We start from the raw sequence: 26,078 nt of genomic DNA, 5'->3' as shown, positions 1-26,078 counted from the left end.
TCCTACAGCTCTGACACTTTCCTTTACAATTCTCTTTACAGTTCTCTTGGCCGGGACCACATGGTTCTAGAGCCCGTTCTTGTGTTTTCCAGTGTCAACAGTAGGAGACCTGCTTTTAAATTCACGTTTGAAAAAGTTATGAATGCGGTAAATAATCTGCCTCGGCTGCTTGTAAAGCACTTTATGTTTATTGCCGTCACCTGACTTTTTTTAAATCGCACTTAAAAATTTACAACATACACATTCACAGTTACACTGCTGCAAGAAAAAAAAGGAAACAAAGAAATTGATAGTTGAATGAATAATTCGGTTGTCGCGAAGTGCGGCAACAGTGCAGCATGTAGGAGCGAGATTCTCGCTCTCTAGCTGTAACTCTCTGCTAGGCGCTCCGAAAGAGAATGAAAATTATTGGCCGCAAGTAGCTACTCTAGGGGGATGCACAGAACGGCTGAAAATTGGGCCGCCTTCTTATATGACGCGAACAGTAGTTGAACAGCTCGGACCACCTTGCAGAGTTCGTCCTACCTGTGCTTGGCGACGCTGCTCGCAGTTACATCGTTGCCAGAACTTCCTTTTTTCTATCGGTTTTCTATTAAATCTATTGGCGGCACTAGGTTGTGCTAGATACACTTTTGTCTTGAGTTGGGATGAGGAATCGCACGCCACCCGCCACGTGCGGTATTTTCTCTTCACCTTGTAATTCATTATACTGCAGTTTCAGCATATCTTAACAGTCTGTACTGATGTACTGTATCTAAACTAACTTCATTTAATTCATTTAAAATATGTACATTATAATTCTTAAGCAACAAATGTTTTTTTGATCTGATAACCTTTTCATTCTATTCTAGTATACGTTTTTAAAGAATTTGTTTTTTGTAGCTATTCTGCAATTTTTGACACTATTCCATATCACTTGAAACCTTACAAGAGTTCGGTATTAAATTTATTTTTCCTGAATATATGGGAACAATGACTAACTTTGATACTACAATTCTGTTTCTTGAATAAATGATAAAATGACTAACTTTGGTACCTTGACTTTAAGTGAGCTTTACGTGCAGTAGAAACAGTAAGCATTTTACATTGTCATGATGTTTCAAGAAAACATCACACTGTGCTTAAATGCATGGAGGATAACTAAACGAGAATCAATGAGAGCAATTAAAAAAGTGATGTTATTAAGCTTTCAATTTTCCGATTTCCGAACGCACACTGTATTTCTTACCGCAATTCATCTGTCCGTTGTGAAGTGTGACCAACATTAGAATATGAGGTGTCAATTTGAATCGCTGTTAGTTGTAGGCATTTCGTAGATGTACATTTTTTTCACTCTATAATTATAATTTGAGATTAAAATTGGACTGGTATATTAAAGACAGTTGTGTACTTGCAGTTTTGTTGTCTTTCTTTGATCAACAAATTCTGTCATTCATAAATCCTCCAAACACACTTCATATCTGTGAGTGGCGCAAGATTCGTGTTCTCCCATGCAGACGGTGTTAATTATAACTTTACAGAGTACCTTCGGCACTTGTGTAACAGGAACTGAGTTTCCCCATTTAAAAGTTGAAAACAAGGGGATCTAGTGGACATGGCAGACAATCTTACGAAGTACGACTTATCGAAAATAACTTTCCATCTTGTTGGCGCCGCACAATTCTCGTTTAGCGTCTTTTACGACTGGACGTTTGTTAAAATACCGATAGAAGTCAGCAGAATGGGATCAGGTTTTGGAGGAAAACTGCAGTTCTTAACCTTCTGGAATGCGGTGAGTCGTTGATAGTGTATTGAACTGTCTAGTAGCTATTAAACTTCCCTGTTACCGACAAGCTTATGTTTTTTTGCCTATAGATTTTACAATCTGTTTACTTCGTCGTTTGTGTTACGAATGACTGCATAGGGACAAATGAAAACAATCCTAATCGACCACCGTTAATTCGTAGATTGAAAGACTACTTGCAACCGGTACTGGCGTTTCCAGTCGCTCTGGTGAGTGTAGCGTCCATGAATATGAACTTAAAATAAATGTTTCCTGCCTATGTACAGTATGACTTTTAACCTTTTTAGAGCTAGGCCTATAGCAACTATAATTTACGTTGTCGTTTGGCTTAACAGTTTGTTGGTGCCACATTTTGGGGACTCTACGCTATTGACCGAGAATTAGTGCTGCCACGAGCAGTAGATCCCTACTTTCCGTGGTGGCTGAACCATATAATGCATTCCAATATTGTATTGTTTTCATTAATTGAAATGGTGATTTGTTTTCGAAAATACCCAGACCGGATAATCGGAATCGGGGGCCTGACAATGTTCATGGGCTCGTATTTAATTTGGTGAGTTGTGTGGAACTGTAAGCAATGGTTATTGTGTATATTTTATAAAACGCACGCAGTGAGATCTTTTTCATTTCGTATGCCTTTTTGTTTGTTTTCTTGCCTTGAGATGCGTTAGTAATTTATAAATGCTCGTACTTTTATGTAAATATATTTATTCATTTTGGATAAAGTTATTACCTTTCTTGCAGGACCCATGTGGTGTTCTACAAAACTGGAGAATGGGTTTATCCTGTACTGAATAAACTGGGTTTCCCACTTCGCATGGGATTCTTTGGGGGGCTACTGTGCTTTGCAAGTGTGTGGTATTTCTTGGGTGAATATATCAACAATAAAGTGTGGGGTAAGTAAAGTATTATATTACACACAGTTGTTTAACATTACAATGTCTCTTTCACACTTAATATCACTTCAGAATTGTTCACCAGGAGGCTCTAAGTTCATGAAGAAATATTCAGTATTCCATACATTGAATTTGGGATATAAATATATATCCTTGAAAATTCATTCATAGAATTTTATCCCTAAAATTTAGTTAGGCCTAATAGATAGATGTCAACAATAAATAAATTGCAAAATCAATATCACTGCTTACTTAGACCTGTGTGGAAACTTAATGGCAAAGTGTCATAGTAAAAGTCAAATAGTTTGCATCACTAGCAATTTTTTGTAGTGTATGCAATAAATTTATGTATAATATGGCTGAAAATATTCGTTGGAGACTTGCACATTATGTAACATACTTTTTTGAATTTACCTTGTAGCTTTAACTGTCTTAAATGTAACAAAGTGTGTTTATATATGGCCTGAATTTAAACATTAGTTGCAGGTCATTCTGTGACCTAGCCTTTACTTGGCGTTCACATTTGTTGGCTTCATCAACTCTCAAGTAAATTAACACATTTCGGTCTATTCTAGACCTTGAGCTACATTACAGATGAGCCTGTCACCCCAACTAAGTTTTCAGATGGGGGGGGGGGGGTGTCTATGGCGCATTCAAGCCATATGTCACGAGCAGACACAATTGAATAAATCCGACTCGTCACAGAACGAAATGGTAACCTACACTTGTCAGTTCGTGCCCATTAAACGAACTGTGATTTCAACTGCATATATAATTTGCTATTTGCTCCTGCCATTGCTTGATCCAGCATATGACAACAACTGATGTAAATGGGAGAGATTTTTATGAGAGCAGATTTATTATTTACCCCATGATATATCTGGCAGTTTCATTGACAGTGGATCACTGAAGGTATTAGTTCTTTTCTTGTTTTGGGTCAAATGTTTAGTGTGTGAAAATAAAAATGTATCTCGACGTAATAAGCATAAACAAAGAATATTTGTTCTGTGATGCAGCGACTGTTTAGTATATGTGTAAGACATATGTATCACAAGAAATGAAGATCCAGGAATGAGTTCATTCTGTAATAAGGAAAAGCAGGAATTTGTAATAAGCTTTGCTTTGTATAGTGGATTATTTTTGTTTGTTTAGCACGCTGTCATCACAGTCAGTTTATGCCTTTAGTTTTCTATTATTACTGGGGTGTGTTAAGGGAGGATTGGAATATGTGGAAATTTTATTGTATTTAATGGGTAGCACTTTACAGATTGAACCATAATATTACTTATTAAGCTCCTACGCAGGGTTTAGTCTATCTGGCATTCGGTTTTGGTTAGTAAGACTAATTTTGGTACACTTTCTTCTGCGGATTGAATGAGGACTTCAGTTTTCTCTGATGAAATATCAAATTACAGCATTGTTCTTGAGAAGTTTTGTTCAGTTGCATATCAATATGTACGAATCACATTCATTCAATCATCATGTAGTGTAGGTCCCATAACTGAGGCGAACCTTCAGGAATCTATCAAGGTATCCATTAACAAAAGAGAAGCAACTCTTCATAGCTTTAACTGTACACCAAATTACTAATAAACTATCACTATACTACTTCATGGTGTTTGTGTTTATACCCACTAAATTTAATGTAATTAATTATAAAAAGAGACATTACTTTGCAAAAAGCTGCTGCTGCTTCAGTTCTGTTAAATAACTGTCCAGTTTTTTTCCTGCAGTAACAGCAATTTCTTGGGGTCTGTGAGTGATTTGGAAAGTGTCCTCTAAATGGCCCTAATCATGTTGGCTTATGAAGGTGGCAAGGCTATGCTGAGAATTCATTTTTATTTCTTTCTCTTGAAGTGGTCAAGAAGGAGCACCTACTCCCCTTCCCCACAATTGCTCATTGTCACTCCAGACAGCAAAAACTTAGATATATCGTTTGCCAGAGCTTTTACTACCTACTGTTGTTCCTGGAAATGAACATCCTACCCATAATCCTTTCCACTCCTCCCACAGTGGTATCCTGCTGCCCACCCAATCCATGAAATAACCCAGTCCATCTTCATGCCGGACATAACACACAGCTCTTTGCCCAGTGTTGATGGCTGAAGGCCTCATTCAACATGTTGAAGAGACTGTTCCAGCTACCATTAAGGGAGTAAGGTGCAATCAACTGCAGACTGTGGCACATATTGGCACAAACTATACTTGTCATCTGGGCTCTGAGGTCATACTTGGAGCATATCAGCAACTGGCAGAGGAGGTTGAGAAGACCAGCCTTGCCTACTGAAAATCAATAAAACTCACAGTTTGCAGCTTTTCCCCAAGACTGATAATGGGCCCATGGTTCTGAGTTGAGTTTAAGCTTTGGACCAGAGTTTTCAAAGAGTCTGTGACAACTTAAGTGGCAAGATTTCCTAGACTTGCGCCATCAGATTGAGAGCCATGGGATCCTTGTAAATGGATCAAGTGTGCACATTGGTGGCTACTACCCAGGTAGTGGACTGCGTGTCAGGTACACACTAGATTGGGTGACCCTCCATCCAGTCCAGATAATTATAGTTGTAAGAGGCCCAAAGTATTAGTGTACAATCCAGAGAAATGTCCTCACCCACCACCCCACAATGAGCGTATTCAAATCCTAGTGATAAAGTGCCAAAACATTCACAACAAAGTGCCAGAGTTTCAGGTGCCCCCAAAAAGCATTGGAGGTCACATAATGCCGGGTAAGGAAAGCTAGATGAAACCTTAAATTGATAACAGGGATCTAGGAAAGGCTGTGGGAGATAGAAATTGATACTGCATGTAGCATTGTGTGGGCAAGACTCAGTGTCAAGTGATCAAAAACTTATAATCTGATATTTCTATCAACCACCAGACTCATCCTAATATGTAACAGAAAGCGTTATAGAAAACTTAACATTTGCTGGTATGTGTGTTCCCCAATCGTACTGTCCGCTGGAAATTGTTCGGAAGCCCACTCATGATAGAAATATATCAGATCCAATGACAATAGAGGTTACCTGTTTTATGGTGCTGGAAAGAATATAGTATTAGTGACCATGAGGGAGTAGCAGTAAAGAATAACTAAAATACAAAGGGCAATTAAAACAAGTAGGTAGTTTTGCGTGTTATTACATAAATAGGCAGTAGTGTCATACCTAAAAGAGGAAGTAAAAACATTTAACTCATGGCAGAAACATCAAGAGAAACTGTGCCTGCAATTCAAAAGAATTGTTGACAAAGCATTGGATGCATATGAACCTAGTACAACACTTCATGATGGAATGGACAGTCTTTGTAAAGAAACTTGTAAATAAACAGCAACTATTGCATAATAGGTACACAGCAAAGCACGAGAGACATGACAAATTTGGCTGTCGAAAGGGCAATTCGTACAGCCTTCGATGACAGTCCTAGCAGAATCTTAGCAAAACACCTGCCACAAAAACCAAAGAAATGCTGGTACATGTAAAGGCTTTTATTCGAATTGATGCGACTTGAAAACAAAAAAGTGTTTCATTCAGACATGCCCCTGTGAAAGACTTCAAGGGTGCATATACACTCCTGGAAATGGAAAAAAGAACACATTGACACCGGTGTGTCAGACCCACCATACTTGCTCCGGACACTGCGAGAGGGCTGTACAAGCAATGATCACACGCACGGCACAGCGGACACACCAGGAACCGCGGTGTTGGCCGTCGAATGGCGCTAGCTGCGCAGCATTTGTGCACCGCCGCCGTCAGTGTCAGCCAGTTTGCCGTGGCATACGGAGCTCCATCGCAGTCTTTAACACTGGTAGCATGCCGAGACAGCGTGGACGTGAACCATATGTGCAGTTGACGGACTTTGAGCGAGGGCTTATAGTGGGCATGTGGGAGGCCGGGTGGACGTACCGCCGAATTGCTCAACACGTGGGGCGTGAGTCTCCACAGTACATCGATGTTGTCGCCAGTGGTCGGCGGAAGGTGCACGTGCCCGTCGACCTGGGACCGGACCGCAGCGACGCACGGATGCACGCCAAGACCGTAGGATCCTACGCAGTGCCGTAGGGGACCGCACCGCCACTTCCCAGCAAATTAGGGACACTGTTGCTCCTGGGGTATCGGCGAGGACCATTCGCAACCGTCTCCATGAAGCTGGGCTACGGTCCCGCACACCGTTAGGCCGTCTTCCGCTCACGCCCCAACATCGTGCAGCCCGCCTCCAGTGGTGTCGCGACAGGCGTGAATGGAGGGACGAATGGAGACGTGTCGTCTTCAGCGATGAGAGTCGCTTCTGCCTTGGTGCCAATGATGGTCGTATGCGTGTTTGGCGCCGTGCAGGTGAGCGCCACAATCAGGACTGCATACGACCGAGGCACACAGGGCCAACACCTGGCATCATGGTGTGGGGAGCGATCTCCTACACTGGCCGTACACCACTGGTGATCGTCGAGGGGACACTGAATAGTGCACGGTACATCCAAACCTTCATCGAACCCATCGTTCTACCATTCCTAGACCGGCAAGGGAACTTGCTGTTCCAACAGGACAATGCACGTCCGCATGTATCCCGTGCCACCCAACGTGCTCTAGAAGGTGTAAGCCAACTACCCTGGCCAGCAAGATCTCCGGATCTGTCCCCCATTGAGCATGTTTGGGACTGGATGAAGCGTCGTCTCACGCAGTCTGCACGTCCAGCACGAATGCTGGTCCAACTGAGGTGCCAGGTGGAAATGGCATGGCAAGCCGTTCCACAGGACTACATCCAGCATCTCTACGATCGTCTCCATGGGAGAATAGCAGCCTGCATTGCTGCGAAAGGTGGATATACACTGTACTAGTGCCGACATTGTGCATGCTCTGTTGCCTGTGTCTATGTGCCTGTGGTTCTGTCAGTGTGATCATGTGATGTATCTGACCCCAGGAATGTGTCAATAAAGTTTCCCCTTCCTGGGACAATGAATTCACGGTGTTCTTATTTCAATTTCCAGGAGTGTACAAAGGCTGTCAGTGACGCCGGAGGTAGTGCCCAGACACTTTCAGATGGGCAGGAATATTAATGTAGGGAGGCATAGCAAAAGAAAAAGTGCTGAACTTCACTTTCTAATTTCTTTATACGAATGACAATTCAGAATTACATCCCCATGTAGCATCTCAGTATTAAAGCTTTGAGAAAGGACATCCATAAAAAAAATCTTGTAATAATTGATGATGATCGGTGATAGTAATAGTAATGTTTATATTATAATTAGCCTCTAATAGTTGAAATGTTAATTTGATTTAAACTGCTGAGAGTTTATGATTAAATGACCAAAAACTGTTTTCTGATTCTCTCAAACTAGAAATTAACAATGACTTCATACTGACCTGCATTTCACGATAATGTACCTTCCTTAATGTCTGTGTCTCGAAGGTATGTGGACAGCCACAACATACTTACAATTGATTTTAAACAGATTAAAAAACAGGTATAAAATTGAGTGCATTCAGTTTCAAGGTGTTTGCTGAATAATAACACAGAAAAATATCCTTTTACCTTCTTTCTTTAATGTTTCTTCCCAGGACTTGTACTGTGATATACAATGTATGATTTTACATTAGTGCCTGTGCTCCTGGTCTACTAGTATAATAATTAGTATTATCAAATAATAACTGAAGAACAGAGGCAATTTGTGTCCTATTCACTCCTTTGCCAATCAAAGAATAGGAAGAGGGAAGATGGAGGGAAGTATGAACACAGAATAAAAAAAACTGAGGAACGTAATAGCTGCAATGATTATATACAAGCTGCGTACTGATCCTCTATCTCTGAAAAGGAGGCTGTATATGTAGAAAACTTTGTTGATCCTCCCCCCAGTATTATACCCATTTTAATTCTTGCTCCACAGCAAAAATGAGTGATGTAGATAGGGGAAGTGGTGCTGAGAGGTGGCTGAAATCACTTAAATTGAACAAACCTTTTGAGCCTGTTGAAATTCTGTCAAATTCTGTGCTGAATTTTCAGCTGAATTAGGCCCTAGTTTGTGCGTAATATACTGTCTACAAAAAAGGTGTCGGAAGTGAGCCACAAAACTACCATCCAATATCTGACATCCATATGTTGTAGAATTTTAGAACATGTTCTGAGCTTGAACATAATGAAATATAAAATGATAATTAAATGGACACCCTAGCTGCAAACAGGCGTTGATGTACTTCATTGGGGACATGTTGAAAATGTGTGCCCCGACCGGGACTCGAACCCGGGATCTCCTGCTTACATGGCAGACGCTCTATCCATCTGAGCCACCGCGGGCACAGAGGATGGTGCGTCTGAAGGGACTTATCCCTTGCACGCTCCCCGTGAGATCCACATTCCCAACATGTCCACACCACTACATTCGTAGTGCGCCTAATAGATGTTTGCCCATCCTACTCATTACTCGTGGCAGATTAATCTACCAAGGGATAAGTCCCTGCTGACACACTATCCTCTGTGCCTGCGGTGGCTCAGATGGATAGAGCGTCTGCCATGTAAGCAGGAGATCCCGGGTTCGAGTCCCGGTCGGGGCACACATTTTCAACATGTCCCCAATGAAGTACATCAATGCCTGTTTGCAGCTAGGGTGTCCATTTAATTATCATTTCATTTCTAGCAAAGCTGCATGGTCATCCACGGTAACTGCTCTTTCGGGAACAGATACTACCGTCATATATAGTTTTAAAAAAAATAAAATAAAATAATGAAATATGTCGAACAGAATGACCTCCTCCATGCCAACCAGTATGGGTTTTGAAAATGCTGGTCATGCAAAAGATCTTCTCATACGGCATCAGTTGGGTAGATGCAATATTTCTTGACTTCAAAACAGCATTTGACTCAGTTGTATACCAATGCTTATTAATGGTTGTATGGGGATCAAGCAAAATCTGTGACTAGGCTGAGGATTTCTTGGTAGGGAGGACACAGTATGTTATCTTGGATGGAGAGTCATTGAGAGATGTAGAAATAATTTCAGGCTTGCCCCAGGAATGTGTGCTGGGACACTTGCTGTTCATGTTGTGTACTGTATTTATGGACTATAAAACACTTTTTTCTGTGAAAATCGCCTCCAAAATTCAGGTGCATCTTATACTTGAAATTAATATAAAAATGTCTGGTGTTCGATTTAAAATTACCACCAATCTGAAAAATGGCCATATATCCAATGCCACAGGAAACCTCTCTATCTGCCAACATTGGATCCAGCTGGCAGTAGCAATGCTCCAATTGAATGAACAAGCTTACAAACTGTCTCCCTCCCACTGTGCCATCACAAATCCTGAACATTGTCTAGCTTACGATGCATCATTGCAGTCTGCACTGCCAGAGAACTTGAATTGAACATGATTTGTGTTATTGATAACAGTACAATATTTTTGTTAGTAGCTAATTTCATAATGGAAAAAATAAAAGGTATTCATATGAGGGCTATAAATTGGAAGTAATAGCATATGCAGAAGAACGTAGAAACAGAGCAGCTGAGCAGAATTTTGGCCCTCCACCGATAGAAGGGGGGGGGGGGGGGGGGGAGGGAATTAGCAATTGGCATGCTAGAAGGGAAGAGCTGAAAAAATGAGGAAAACTAAATGTGCAAATAGAGGATGACCAAAGCTGGATGATGATGTATTGAAATGGATTCAAGGACACCACCAAAATGGCATTGGAAATAATAAAAAGTTATTCAAATACACGCCCATAAGCTAGCACTACAGTGGAACTTAGCTAACTTTAAGGATTGAATTGGTTGGTATTAGTTTTAAGAAGCATCATCAAACCAAAACCCAAATATCTCAGAAAATACTGCAAGAGTATGAAGAGAGAAAATTGTTTCCATAGCTTTGTTATTCAACATCAAAAGAAAACCAGGTGTAACTAAGCCAAGTAGCGAATATGGATGAATCTCCTGACATTTGATGTGTTGACTAACTAATGCCATAGAAGGTGATAAAACTGTAACTATAAAAACATGAGAAAATACAGTACACTGTTGTCCTTTCATGTTGCGCTGACGGTACTACACTTCATCCAGTGATCATTTTCAAGTGTAGAACAATTCCAAAACTTTCTGAAATAGTGCCAGCTGGTGGCATTCATGTTCATGACAGGGTTTGGATGAACAAGGCTGGTATGAAATTCTGTATTAACAGAGTGTGGGGGAGAAGGAAAGGTGCTTTATTGAAGAAGAGTTCTTGTCTTGGGCTTGGTCAGTTTAAAATTAATTTGAAAAATTGTGTTAAAGAGAAATTGAGACAGGGAAATGAAGAGCTTATTGTTATTCCAGGACGACTTACTTCACAATTGCAACCTCTTGATGTCTCCATACATGAACCATTTTGAGTGCGTGGGCGTGGGTGCGTGAGAGAGAGGAGTGGAACAAATGGATAGTGGGTGAAATGCAACATGAATTCACACAGAAGGGAGCTGTAAAGCAACCTACAATCAAACAAGTGTGTCAGTGGATAAAACAGTCATGAGCTAGAATCTTTCAGTGGCAGTGAAGACCACTTATATATGAAGAGGAAAATGATCATGAAGAAGAAGAAGAAGAAGAAGAAGAAGAAGAAGAAGAAAGCTCAGTAATCTGGCTTTGCATTCTGATGATAAAAATGTTACTTTTTAAAACATTGCTTCAAAATTAAGGTGCTTCTTACAGTCTGTAAAATATTGTATTAATAAAATAGTAGTAAAGTAAAGGAACCATCAATATGAAGGTTGTTTTTGGCACCATAGTGCTTTACTACACATCATCGTGTTGGAGGTGGTAAGCCATTACTTTCTTCTGACCTTTGAGCTGACCTACCCAGACAGTTATAGGGATCCTAAAGTTTAACGTGCCTTCCACCCCATGATGAAACTGCATTTTCACAGCAAACATTGCCAGAGGTGAAAGAAGCGATAAGTGTCAAATAAAAATCCAAAGATTGTCATGGAATCGAACCTGTGACCTTTGGACTTGTACTTAGGCACTTTACCATTGAGCCACTATTAATGACTTAACAAACAATATTAATAGCAACTAGACTTTTTGGAGTTTATGCAGTTATCTACAATGGAAAAGTTTGAATATCTGTACAAATGTTCAGTCAGATCTTACCAAGGTTTCAAGTTGGTGTAGAGGTTGGCAACTTTCTGTAAATAATCAGAAATCTAAACTTGTGAACTTGAAATGAGGGAAAAAAAAAGTAGTGTCCCATGACAGCATTATCAGTGAGTCACATTTGGAGTCACTCTACTTTTACAAATACCCATGTGTAATGGTTAGTGGAGATAAGAAATTGAATGATTACGTAGACTCGGTTGTAGGTAAATGAGATAGTCAGTTTTGGTTCTTTGTTAGGATTTTGTGTAAATGCAGTTGGTCTGCATGGATGATTACTTTCAAAAGACTCGTGAAACCTATCCTAGAATATTGTGGAACACACCAAATAGCACTATCAAGAAAATAATGTAGAGCAACACATATTGTCATAGGTTTGTTCGACCCTTCAAGAGGATGAGACAGACCTGAACTGGCCGTCACTTGAAGTAGGTGCAAAGTATCCCTTGAGAGTGTATTTACAACATTTCAAGAACCATCCTTAATTGATAAACATAGTAATGTTCACAGGAATCTAGTAATGTATCACTCCCATAGAGACTGTGAAGGCAAGATTAGACTATAGCACATACAGAGGCATCCAAACATTCATTGTTCCCACACTCCAGAAGCGAATGAAACAGGAAGTTGTCCTCATAAACTGTACCGTGGGAATGATCCCCTGTCACGTACTTCATAATGGTTTTCAGAGTATAGATGTACATGTAGAACTAGGCCATAAAGGAGTAGTCATTTCGTTTTGAGCCTACATTGTCACCAAGTTAGCCTTGGCATGTGAATCATTTTGTTGCTTCAAGGAAGTGTCTGTGAGAGATAACTCTGAAAGTTCAGATTTTGTATGGTCCAGTGTTTCACAACACTTTCACTAATACTGATGCACAATAGATAAATGTAAAAAAAATTGAAGAAATTGTTGTATTCTTGGCAAGGGTTTGTCACCTGGAGATAAGTCAGCGATAATTCCTGTTAGAGTTGCAAAGAATGAGTTGTTATTGGAGTACTGTGCCTTTAGAAAGTCATAAGTAACAAACCATTAGCTTTGTTTGTATATCAATATATTGCTTGGGTGTCTCGTAGTAAAATAAAAATTATTCGAACTTTAATGTGTAGTTTTGTCTGAAAATAAGACATTATCTTTGTAAAGAAAGTTCTTAATTCATAAAATAATTTTTGCATCTTGCGTTCCTTTTTACATGATTGTCATCTTGAAAAAGTAAATAATTTTTTTTTTTTTTTCTTTTTGCAGCAAAAGAACTGGAGAAAATTGAAAAGAAGAAACAGTGAGCCTCTGCAACATCTCAGTAGAAAAGTTACTGAATACTCAGCTAGTCATTGAATTTAGACTGAGATCTTTGAAAATAACTTTGTTTATAGAAATGTATTGAAAGATTAGCCTAATCTTGCATGAAAACTTTTATAAGAATTTTGCAGATTCTAAAGACAGGGAACATTTTTATGTATACTGATCTTGTTTGCTTTGGTTTAGCACAAGACTATCTAATACTCCTTTATGCAGCATAACAAAAACTTTGAAATCAGGTTATGAAGATCTAAATCTAGTCGTACATTTATAAAATATTTGCTCCAGTACAAGTAACTGTGCACTATTGAAGCCACCAAATGTGTAACTGCCAGTACATCTATAGATTCATTCTGTGAAAAAAGACAGGAATTTTGAGATGAAAGAGCCCTCCACAACGCAGCAATAACTTTGTACCTTGCAGATATTATAAGATATAAAACTTAGATGATTAAGATGTTGAATTGTGAATGCTAAATTTTTTCAGGTATATTTCGTGATATGAATTTAAGGTAGCATTACATTGACAGTGCAAATGATCTTAGTGGCCTTGAAATAAATTGAAAACTTTAGAATGGGGATAAATAAGAATTTTGCAGTGTTTGTAGTATTTGGCCCTTGAAATAGTGGCTAAGTGTGGAGGCACATATATACAAAGAAAATTTTGATACTTAATATTCCTAGCTGCCTGACCCACTTTTCTTACTGGAAAGTAACATTTTTTGTACTGTTATTTTTCTGAATGTTGAGATTCTCATTGTATTGAAATTTGTACATAATTATAGAAAGTATATATTTTTTACTTGTGTTATGAAAGTAAAATATTACAGCCTAAAGGCCTTGAAGTTAATGTCGTGTTTTGATATGTTAAGTATTAGAAATAATTTGGAACTGATAATGTAGGAACCCAATGTTACTACTGATGCAAGATTTAAAGGCTGTCAAGTCATAATCGCACAAAGTGCAGGTTTATTTAAGAAGCCTGGTAATCAATATAATGTATGAAGTTAGCAATGACCATTCATATCATATGGAGAAAATGGACGCTGTTTATGACTTAATGCACATATTAATTTAACATAATGTTAGAGAAAGATCTTATGTTAATCATGTTGATTTCAATGGAAAAATTTCTGAACTTTTATCAGTCTGTTAACAAATGTTTGTAATTATCTAGTCTAGTCAGAGCCACCAAAAGATTTACTCGTGCGTTGTTCCTTGTATGTAATTCATGCATACAAATTTTGATATTATTTTTAAATGTAATGTACCTGTTACACAGTGAAGAGATTTTTTGATCTTGTTTTTCTGAAATTAATAAAAAATTATGCAATTTTTATAATTTCTATATTGAGCCAGTGGTATACAATATGATTGTTAACCATTCAAGTGTCAAAATGGCCTACTCAGCATAACTGTGAAATAAATGTCAGTATACACTCTTTGGGAATACTAATCAGTAAAACTGCTCACTTTATTATGTATTTCCACGTCAACCATGAGTTGTGAGGTGGTAAATACTCGTGTCGAATAAGGAACACCAAAATCATACATGGTAGTGTCAGCTTCTGTTAGTAAACACATGCCTTCAGTAGGAAGACTTATCCCAAAGGACTGGTGTTCACAACGAACTTTAGGCCCTGCATATACGTTTACATTTGCAGCCACTTCAGTATCAGCCAATTTTATGACTTTCATAAAATGCTTCTTCAAGCACAGGGCAAGAGTGTATGCTACCTGCTGAATCTGTGACAGACATTTCACACCCACGTCCACACCCAGCCTACCATCAGCTACTGTAGTAGCGGTTAACGGTAGAGATATTAGCTACATCATCTGCATTGGAGTCTCCTCAAATTTCTGAATCCTCTGTGTGCTTGCCTGTAACCTTTTCTCAGCAGTTCACAAGATCAGCCAGAACTGCCATGTACCTGTGCCACCTTCATGATGTCATTCTCATACATTTAAAAGAAATATTCATGAATGCTGGTATACCTCTAACTAAAATTAAAACTGCCAAAAGTGAGTAAATAATGTGCCTATTACATTCATTTATGTGCATAAACTGTTCTTGTTGTGTTGAATATTTTCAGTAACCATCCTACATGTGCAATGTACCAGAAATAATTTACATTATATATCTCAGTAGCTAACATAGCAGTGTTCATTCTTCATTAGAAGCAGCCTTTAACAGCATATATTGAATGTAACTAGGAACTGAATTCATGGCATGGAAGAAAACTAACTGTAAATATGCTTACACGTAAAAATGGCTCCAAGCACTATGGGACTTAACATCTGACGTCATCAGTCCCCTAGACTTAGAACTACTTAAACCTAACCTAAGGACATCACACACATCCATGCCCGAAGCAGGATTCGAACCTGCAACCGTAGCTGCAGCGCGGTTCCCGACTGAAGTGCCTAGAACCTCTCGGCCACAGCAGCTTACACACAATTCTCATATTAATTTTATACTTTATAATGTAGGAAATGTTACTGTGAATTACTTGTGCTGTCGTTCATATCGGAAGAGTACATACATAGGTGACAAAAGTTAGCTGAACACAAAAGCTGATCTGAAGACGAGTGGCTCAAAGACCATTGTTAAATATTCATACCATTACTAAATTGTTCATTGGTACTCAAATCATAGACTTAGAAAAATACAAATGGTACTCATAATTATCTGAGAGCTACTGTGAAAATATAAATACCAATGAATCAATTACCTATAGTAAATAAAGTAATAAACAGCATTTAAGACAGTGGTATATAAATTTACCAGTGGCACTTACACCCCAACAGCCTTGCCACAGTGGTAACAGTGTTTCCCATCAGATTACCATAATTAAGCACTGTTGGGCTTCGCTAGCACATGGATCGGTGACCATCCAGTTCCGCTGAGCACTGTTGGCAAGTAGGGTGCACCAGCGCTTATGAGGGCAATTCAGGAGCTACTTGATTGAGAAGTAGCAGTTCCAGGCATGAAAAGTGACAATGGCTGTGAGGCCTCCTGAGGCCTGTTTGGACAGTTTTAGTGGAACTTAGGGGTTAAACTCTTTAATCAAACTGGAATTCATTAGTTTCATTTGTAGAATTCCCAGTATGAGTTATTAGTTTCTCTTTTCCACCTTATAATTTGAATTCTGCAAGGTTAATATCAGATTAAAGGGGCATTCCTAGCTCATCAGATGTGTTGTTTGATGGAATGGATTTCTCAAGATTGTATAGCAGTTGCTTGAGCTCAATCTACAATGAGCTGCATCTTATTTCCATGAAGTTCAAGAGTAACTTATGTTGGTGATTGTGACTGTGAATTGACAAAGATGACCAGTGAGTGTCTGGCTGAAGAGAAGTTTCACTTAGTGTTGAAACCGTACATTATCTGACAGCTCCAGAAAAAGCATGCTTTATAATGACAGGGCTCACAAAACTGTACTCCTCAGATTACAAATGATAATACAACTTGTGTAGTGAAATAGATAAAACAAGAATGATCATATTCATTTCCACAGTGTAAAAGTTCTGACTAAACTTAACAAGGACTGTGTTTACCTTTTCGTAGGCTACTGAAAGTGAGTAAGTTAACACCACAAACCTATGTTATGGGTGCTGCCATCATATCAAACCTCTGTTTTGCCGTACAGGTTAAACATGAATACAGATACAGAGTAACAGTCCACCTGCAGGAACAGGCACATTAAATGGAAGCAACTGCAATTTTAACTTCGACAAACATTTATTATGATTTTCAATTTGCACTGTAAATTAATACCTCTCTATGTTGTAGTGTGAGGACATAAAGTTTTTGCATGTATTTCTTTTCAGAATAGTAGTCAGCTGCAGTAAAAACTGTAGATGCTCTCTCTCTCTCTCTCTCTCTCTCTCTCTCTCTCTCTCTCTCTCTCTCTCTCTCTCTGCTAGAGACGATGAAAGCAATAGCACACAAACCCACACAATGCATTATCGCTGGAGATGGGTGTCAAACATTTATTTAATCACAGTATATAGAATTTTGAACTTTGTTTCTGTTCTATGCATTCTGATTTTGAACTAGATATACGTAAGTAAATGGGACTTAGGTCACTATCGCAACATGCAGCTCATGGCGAGTCTGGTATGGTGTGTCACTTTGCTGTTCATGTGAAATGTATGGTACGGAACTATAGTCATCCAAGCTCCTCATTGGGTTGCCTATCCATTATTAATTTTAATTGTATTCAGTGCCATGGCCAGCTGCGCTAGGTTTCTCGGTCGTGGATCCGTGGTATGAACAGGCAGATGTCAATTGGGTTTAAATCGAGGGAGTTTGGTGGCCAGGGCAGTACAGTACAGTAAACTTGTAATGGTACTTTCCAAACTATGGTCATACATTGTGAGATGTTGCATTGTCTACTAGTAGTTACCATTGTGGCAAATAAAAACAAACTGCATGTAGGGGTGGACGAAGTCCCAAGGATAGTTGCATACTTGTGTTGATCCACTGTGGCTTCCAGAATGATGAGATCACCCAGGGAATGGCACAAAAACATTTCTTAGACCATAATGCTCCCTACTCTCTGGTCTGGACCCTTCCAGCAATTGCAGCAGGGTATTTGCTTTCAGATGTTTCACACCGCTGCAGCATAAAACATGATCATCAGAAAAGACCACCCATCACTACTTGGAGAACGTCCAGTTGCGGTATAGGCTTGCAAATTCTAGCCCTTGCTGATGAACAGCAGTCAGTGTGGGTCCATGAACCAGGCGCCTGCTGCAGAGGCCCATATGCAGTAACATTAACTAAATATTCATTGAAGAAACTGTTGGTAGTTTGCATCTACATCCATACTCCGCAAGCCACCTGACAGTGTGTGGCGGACGGTACCTTGAATACCTCTATCGGTTCTCCCTTCTATTCCAGTCTCGTATTGTTCGTGGAAAGAGAGATTGTCGGCATGGCTCTGTGTGGGCTCAAACCTCTCTGATTTTATCCTCATGGTCTCTTCGCGAGATATACATAGGAGGGAGCGATATCCTGCTTGACTTCTTGGTGAAGATATGTTCTCGAAACTTCAACAAAAGCACGTACCGAGCTACTGAGCATCTCTCTTGCAGAGTCTTCCACTGGAGTTTATCTATCATCTCTGTAACGCTTTCGCAATTACTAAATGATCCTGTAATGAAGTGCACTGCTCTCCGTTGGATCTTCTCTCTCTCTTCTATCAACCCTATCTGGTACGCATCCCACACCGGTGAGCAGTATTCAAGCAGTGGGCAAACAAGTGTACTGTAACCTACTTCCTTTGTTTTCGGACTGCATTTCCTTAGGATTCTTCCGATGAATCTGTCTGGCATCTGCTATACTGACAATTAATTTTATATGATCATTCCATTTTAAATTGCTCTTAATGCCTACTCCCAGATAATTTATGGAATTAACTGGTTCCAGTTGCTGACCTGCTGTATTGTAGCTAAATGATGAAGGCTCTTCCTTTTTATGTATTTGCAGCAAATTACACTTGTCTGCATTGAGATTCAATTGCCATTTCCTGCACCATGTGTCAATTTGTTGCGTTTCAGTACAATTTTCCATTGTTACAACCTACAGCATCATCCGCAAAAAGCCTCGGTGAACTTCTGATGTTATCCACAAGGTCATTTACATATATTGTGAATAGCAACGGTCCTATGACACTCCCCTGCAGCAGACCTGAAATCACTCTTACTTCGGGAGACTTCTCTCCATTGAGAATGACATGCTGCGTTCTGTTATCTAGGAACTCTTCAATCCAATCACACAATTGGTCTGATAGTCCATATGTTCTTACTTTGTTCATTAAACGACTGTGGGGAACTGTATCAAACGCCTTGCGGAAGTCAAGAAACACAGCATCTACCTAGGAATCCGTGTCTATGGCCCTCTGAGTCTCGTGGACGAATAGTGCGAACTGGGTTTCACATGATCATCTTTTTCGAAACCCATGCTGATTCCTACAGAGCAGATTTCTAGTCTCCAGAAAAGTCATTATACTCAAACATAATATGTGTTCCAAAATTCTACAACTGATTGATGTTAGAGATATAGGTCTATAGTTCTACACATCTGTTCGACATCCCTTCTTGAAAACGGGGATGACCTGTGCCCTTTTTCTGGGCAGTCAGCTGCTAAACTGTTGCACATCTGTTCATCTGTACACACCTCCATAGCCATCGTTCACTGTTGTCATCTGTGGCCGGTGGTTCACCGCAGTTGCCTAGGTGCTGGTTTTGCATAGCACCATTTTGACATGCACAGTATAATTTAACTGCAGCAGCATGTGAACACTTTACAAACATAGCTGTTTTGGCAATGCTTCCACCCTCGGCCTGAAAGCCAATGCTCATACTCTTTTGTACATCAGATAATTCACTCCATTTTTGCATTACAACAGCAGCAGCACTGTTTTCTGCGTCCCCATGACACACTATATATACCCTCCACTGCTAGTTTTGCTGTCTGTGAATGATTATTGCACTTTGAAGTCAAACATATGTCTTGGTCACATTAATGTGACTGGACCATACATTTTAACCAAGAATAAACTAGATGGTTTAGGAAAATCTCAGGAAAGTAGACTGAGAAAATTGAGTTCCTGTAATAAAAAAAAAAAACACACAGTAATACTGCCGTAGAATGCACTGGTGGTGTGTGTTTTCTAATTGTACTGCATGAAACAGCAGTAGGTCTTTTCATTAGTTGTTAGTCCTCATAAAGTAAGATTAAGCATAACGTTCACATACTGTGCAGAAGTTCTTGTTTTGTGGCAACAGATTGGCCCATTAATTTGTGCTGCACTAATTGAACCATACACTCTGTTTTGACATTGTGCAGGGAGACTTTATGTAACTGATGAAGACCCATTTGACTCCTTCAAAACATTTCAAAATTCTTGAGATAGTGGCATACAGTAGAAAACTGACTTTTTCATCACCATCTGAAACACTGCAAAACTCAAGTTTCTTTCTTTACTGTGAAATTAGAAATGTTGTCACAATTTTGTTTGTTAGAATCTGTTTTCTAAATTTGTTTGGCAGCTTTTGGTCACAATACTTTCGTGTCTAAGAGAACTCCACCACTGACACCACTCTCTTCAAAATCTTATTCGTTGAACCCATCTGCCTTATTCCTTTGAAGAAATGTATTGTGAACAGCAGTATTAAAGATTCTCTCCCCCTTCAAAAACTGACCCAATAAGATGAAAAAATAGTTACAATACTAATGTTAACTGTAACAATTTATACCTTATCACTACATTAATCAAAAAGTAAATACTGTCACAGTTCCTTCAGAAGGCCTTGAAGTATGCTAACTAAAGGATTTTGAGAGCTGCAACTACTATAACAATAAGCACAACTCCACAGGATACAAGAAGCAAAATCCTGTTCTAAATATGAAAGTGTGAGCAGATATTTTTTCCCCTCTCATGATGCTAAAATCAGGTAACATGAATGATTTTGGCTGAATGTGGACGTACTTGTAATACTAACAATAAAAATTTTGGGAGAAGGCACCTGTATGATCTGGACTGAGTAGGAGTGGTGTGGACAGAAGAGAGAAGGCAAAAGATAAGTTGAAGCAGTGGGGACAGGTTGCAGAGGTTTAGCCACGGATAATGAGAATGAAGGATATGCTGGAGGAGAATTCCCATCTGTGTAGTTCAGAGAAACTTGTGATGGAAGAGAGTATCAAAATGTTCCATACAGTGAAGCAGTTGTTGAAATCATTTGTGTTGTAATTGTGCATCACGTTTACCAGCTGGATGGTCAAGTTTGCCACAGTTTGCCAGTGGCCATTCATGTGAGTAGACAGCTGGTTACTTGTCATGCCCACATAGAATGCTGTACAATAATTGTAGCATAGCTGATGTTCAGTTGTTTGACAATTCATTTTACACATTTCTGGAGGTTGTAGTGGGGACTTAGTAGATCATGTTTTACACAGAAACCCATGTCTGGAAATGTCATCCAGCAACAATACAGAACTTCAAAGTTATAGGTGCCAATGCCTGTAAATTTTTGTATACGAGACCTGTCTAAAAAGTATCCGACCTTTGGCCAGAAAAAATATTTCGAATACCTGTCAGGGTTGGGGCCCTAATCCCTTTCAAAGTAGGCCCCTTGTGCTTACACACACTTAGCTCACCAATCCTTCCACTGCCGGAAACATCTCTGGAAGTCTTCTTTTGGAATGTTGTTCAACTCCGCGTCATGTTCCGCATTCTCTCTTCTCGACTCTCAAAACGGGATCCTTTCAGTGACGTCTGCAATTTTGGAAACAACCAGAAGTCACAAGGAGCCATGTCTGGAGAGTAGGGAGGTTAGCGAATGGCTTTAATTCCGTGTTTGGACAAGAAATTTTGGATCAAGTGGGATGAATGTGCAGGGACATTGTTGTGATGCAGTTGCCAGTTTTTCACTGTCCACATATTGGGTCTTTTGCACTGAACTGCATCATGGAGTCGCCAGAGAACATCTTGATAGTAGTCCTTTGTCACTGTTTGTCCTTCTGGTGCATATTCCTGATGCACAATTCCATGGGCATCAAAGAAGACAGTCAGCATCACCTTCATTTTGCTTCGCACCTGCTGCACTTTCTTTGGCCTTGGAGACTCGGGATGCTTCCATTGTGATGACTGTCTTTTTGTTTCTGGGTCATACCCATACACCCATGACTCATTTCCAGTTATCAGGAGTTCAGAACCACAGGATCAGTGTTGGTTGTGTTCAGAAGGTCCCGTGCAGTGTCAAAACAGAGGTCTTTTTGTTCTGGTGACAACTTTGGCATGGATTTTGCAGCCACTCGGTGCATGCTCAAATCATCTTGCAAAATTGCATGTGCAGAATCTTTACTCACTCGAACCTCTTGGGTAATCTCTCGCATGTTAAAATGACGATCTGCCATCATCAAATTTTGCACCCTCTCAACAACAGCTGCACTTCGAGCAGTTTAGGGCCTGCCAGAATGCTAGTCACTCTCTGGTGATGTGTGGCCATTTTTGAATAGGTTGAACCACTCCTTAATCTGTGTTACATTCATCGAACCTTCTCCAAACACGTGCTGCATCTTACGAATGGTTTCGCTTTGAGAATCACCAAGCTTTTTACAAAATTTGATGCAGTATCTTTGCTCAACACATTCAGTCATCTTGAGAGAATCGGTAATCTGACGAACACATTGTATACCACTCCACTCAGTGACCAACAGGCAGTGACTGACGTGCTGAAAGACGGGGACAAAATTCACGCATGTACATACTGTGTACAGTGGCGCCACACTGTCGTCTCTATTTTGTGTGGGAAAATCAAAGGTTGGATACTTTTTAGACAGACCCCGTATACAGGGTGAGTCTATGATGATGATACAAAGTTCCAAGGATGATGGAGATGGATAAATGCATCAATTTCAGGTAAGGATCCCTGGTTCGGAAACAAGTCAAGAGTTACAAGCAAAAATTATTCTGATATTTCTGACAGTTGAATATATGTACCAGTACTGTTATTGCTAAGAATGTAGGGTACCCAACTTTCAGAGGTAGTAGCATGGACCAAGAAAAGAAAAAATGTCTAGTAAACATGAGCTCTAAAAGGATGCCTGTGGAGCTATGAGCACCTATTCATTTTTGCTAGTGTGAAACGCATTTCCTCTATTGAACAAGTGCTAATAGCTTGTAGAGTATGCATTTTAGAGCCCATGTTTACTGGACATTTTTTCTTGTTTTGGTCCAGACTACAACCTCTGACAGTTTCCCAACCTACAATCTCAGCAACAACATTACTGTCAGAGGTATCAGAATGGTTTTTGCTTATAGTTTTCATCTCGTCATTTCTGGTACAGGGACCCTTAGCCCAAACTGATACATTTATCCTCCTCCATCATCCTAGAAACATTGGATCATCATCATGGAGTCACTCTGTCTGTACATACATTTACAGGTGCTGGTGCCTAGAACTTTGATGCTCTGTAGTGTTGTTGGGCGATGTTTCCAGACATGGGTTCCTACGTAAAAGTTGATCTACAAAATTCCCCTCTACAAGCTTTAGAAGTGTGTAACATGAATTGTGCTGCCTTTGCAAGTGGCGCTGCCTTTAGTTGGTGGGCCAGTCACAGGGGAATGACCCATGGGGTGCTGGGTCAGGAGTAGGATTGGAAACTGAGTTGGAGAAGGATATTCTGTATTTTGGGTGGGTGGCAAAACACTACTTTGGGTATTGTTGGTAGGATATCGCACATCTCAGGGCATCATGAGAGGTAGTTGGAGCTGTGGAGGAAGATGCTGTTAAGCTTTTCAAGGCCTAGGTGATACTGCATGGGCAGAAGAGTCATGGTCAGTGACTGGTTGATAGGTTTACTGGTACCAGAAGAGCAGATGGCAAGGGGGATTTGTTTATGGCTGAGCTGGTTAGAATGCTGTCTGTCAATAAAGGGTTTAGCGAGGTTACTAGTATATTTCTCAATTCCTCCTTTCCACTGCAGATGCAGCATCCATGTGTGACAAAATAATAAGGAAGGGACTTTTTACCAAGGAGTGGGTGACAGCTATAAAAGTGTAACTGCTGTTAGTGGTTGGTGTACTTGACATGGAAAGATGTATTTATGGAGCCTTCTGAGAGGTGGAGATTGACATTTACAAAGGTGGCTCAACGAGTTGAGGAGGAATAGTGAAGCAGATTTAGGAGTAGGTGTTGAGGTTATGGAGGAAAGAGCAAACATTATCCTTTCTGAGGTTCCAGATCATTGAAAATGTCATCAGTGAATCTGAATGAGACATTAGGTTTTAGATGTTGATTAAACAGGAAAGATTCCTGCAGATAGCTCATAAATAAGCTGGAATAGGATGGTGCCATGGCAGTATCATATACTTGTATTTGTTTACAGATTTGGCTTTCACAAGTGAAAAAAAATTGGGCCAGGATGTGGTTGGCTAGGAGGAGGAAAGAAGTGGTGGGTTTATTATAAGGAGGATGTTGGGAAAGGTACTGCCTCTCATCATACCCAAAATACTACCCATGTCACCCAAAATAGTGTACTGTCACCCAACCAACCTACAGAATATCCTTGTCCATCCCGATTCCCAATCCTACACCCAGTTCTGCACCCCATGAGTCATTCCCCTGTGGTTGGTCCAGGTGCAAGACGTATCCCATACAGTTACCTAGCATCTCCTACCACAGTTTAATTACAGGAATTTCCTACCCAATAAAAGGCAGGGCCATGTGTGAAGACAGCCAAGTTATATATCAGCTATGGTGCAGTTACTGTGCAGCATTCTATATGAGCATCACAAGTAATCAACTGTCTATTCATATGAATGTCCACCTCCAAACTGTGGCAATCTGCAAACTTGACCATCCTGTTGCCGAACATGCTGCACACCACAACACAAATGATTTCAACAGTTGCTTCACTACACAGGCCATTTGCATACTCTCTTCCCTCTGAACTCTTCAGATGCTCTCATATTCTCACAGTCTTCCTGTTCTAAACCTCTGCAACCTGTTGCCACTGCCTCACCTTATCTTTTCCCTTCTCTCTTCTGTACACACCACTCTTTCCCCGTGCAGAACGTTCACTGCCTTCTCCCAGCCACCCTACCCCCCATTCTCTAAATCTCTCTACCGCCCCTTTTATTACCCCTCTGACTTCTCTCCCCCCTTCCTTTTTCTCCCTTCGTCTCCACTTTCCTCTCCTTTTTCCCCTCCCCCTGTCCATCTTGTTGCTCTACCCTTTACACTCCTTTTGTCTTGTTGTGTGGCTGCAGAGTCGTATGTCCAAAGACCTGCCTCTATCCCACTACCCCCTCTCCCCACTTCCATCAGCTCACTCAATTGCTATCAATAATCAGTCTCATCGCGGGCACAAGAGAGCGCATTTGGGTGTCTGTGTGTCTATGTGTGTACTTTCCCTAGAGAGAGCAAGAACTCAAAAGCTAGTGTGAATGTTGTTTCCTCTTACATGTCTATGCTCCACACATTGACTGCTATAGGTGAGTGGTTGTATTTTCCCTGTTTTACCTATCTTTAATATTAGTTTTCCATATTTTTGATTACATGAAGTAAAAAAAAATCCTACAATCATTCAATGGCAGGATTAGACATTTTGGTCAGCCTTCATCTGTTGACTTATTTAATCAAGAATATACATACCATAATATATCTGAAATTCCAGTGTGAGGCAAGAGATGTTGAAAAATTTGAGCTGAGTAATGTAAGTTATAAATGTTTGTTCCCATCTGTATTTGACACTCCAGTGTTATTGAACTGTGGGTTTAATTAGTTATTTACATAAAACTGATTTTTGCTTTTGCTATTAATACTATAGTCTTGTCACATTTTGGCTTTAATAGGCAATATGAATCAGTTAGCATTTGTTACTAGATAAAATATCATGTCTGGAAAAAAGATGATTTGCTAAAGTTGAGCTAGGTCACTGTTGCTTTCATTGCTATACATTTTCCTCTTTGCCCACTTTCCCCCTTGGCAAACCAAATCCAATAAGTTGTATTCGGCTTGTTGAGATAAGTTGCCCCTCTTAGGATCCACTTACTTTCTCTAGCTGTTCAAGTTAATTAATTCATTCAACTCATCTCCCAAGAGTTTGGGTTAATTTCCAGGGCATACATACTGTCGCAGAACTAATACAGGCAGTGTTTCAAGATCTTTTTAAGACACTGTCATTTTCAAAGAAAGTACTACTAACAGAATATATCCATTTATCCAGAGTGTGTTTGTCATAAAAAGTGTGGAAATCTCATTTGGAAGTGCTGTCACATTTTCATACTTCAAAAGTGTTTGAACAGATAGCTAGAACAATGAAGTATGTCTAAAGACTGTGAAGCAATACTTAACACAATGACTGCTGCAAGGTCACTGGCAGAAGCAGCAGAGGTTCACACCTCATGCCAAGTGCCCACCAGCAGCCACACACTCGAGTGTCTTTAGTTCAGTATATTTATACTTGCAAAAAACAAAGTT

The 26,078-nt window shown here is 39.9% G+C and overlaps 1 protein-coding gene and 2 non-coding genes across 3 annotated transcripts; 2 read left to right on the top strand and 1 right to left on the bottom strand.

The window, feature by feature from the left end:
* Positions 1-1,284: 1,284 nt before the first annotated feature.
* Positions 1,285-14,419, top strand: LOC124595175 (androgen-induced gene 1 protein-like). Its single transcript, XM_047133788.1, has 5 exons — positions 1,285-1,771; positions 1,855-1,992; positions 2,119-2,336; positions 2,528-2,679; positions 13,029-14,419. Exons 1-5 carry the CDS (start codon positions 1,595-1,597, stop codon positions 13,064-13,066), a joined length of 723 nt encoding a protein of 240 aa, XP_046989744.1. The 5' UTR covers positions 1,285-1,594; the 3' UTR covers positions 13,067-14,419.
* Positions 8,885-8,959, bottom strand: Trnat-ugu. The gene has a single exon. It is a non-coding gene; the product is annotated as a tRNA-Thr (tRNA).
* Trnat-ugu lies at positions 9,141-9,215 on the top strand. Its single transcript has one exon. It is a non-coding gene; the product is annotated as a tRNA-Thr (tRNA).
* Positions 14,420-26,078: the final 11,659 nt, after the last annotated feature.

The sequence above is a fragment of the Schistocerca americana genome, chromosome 2, assembly GCF_021461395.2.
Source record: "Schistocerca americana isolate TAMUIC-IGC-003095 chromosome 2, iqSchAmer2.1, whole genome shotgun sequence".
Classification (NCBI taxonomy): Eukaryota; Metazoa; Arthropoda; class Insecta; order Orthoptera; family Acrididae; genus Schistocerca; species Schistocerca americana.
The sequence above is the reverse complement of the archived record's forward strand: the minus strand, read 5'-3'. Positions and strand labels throughout refer to the sequence as shown.

Excerpts from the sequence above, each read along its gene's own strand:
- LOC124595175 (XM_047133788.1), top strand. The coding sequence starts at position 1,595 with ATGGCAGACAATCTTACGAAGTACGACTTATCGAAAATAACTTTCCAT. Across the intron at positions 1,993-2,118 it reads TGGCGTTTCCAGTCGCTCTG|TTTGTTGGTGCCACATTTTG; the intron begins GTGAGTGTAGCG and ends TTGGCTTAACAG. Across the intron at positions 2,337-2,527 it reads ATGGGCTCGTATTTAATTTG|GACCCATGTGGTGTTCTACA; the intron begins GTGAGTTGTGTG and ends CCTTTCTTGCAG.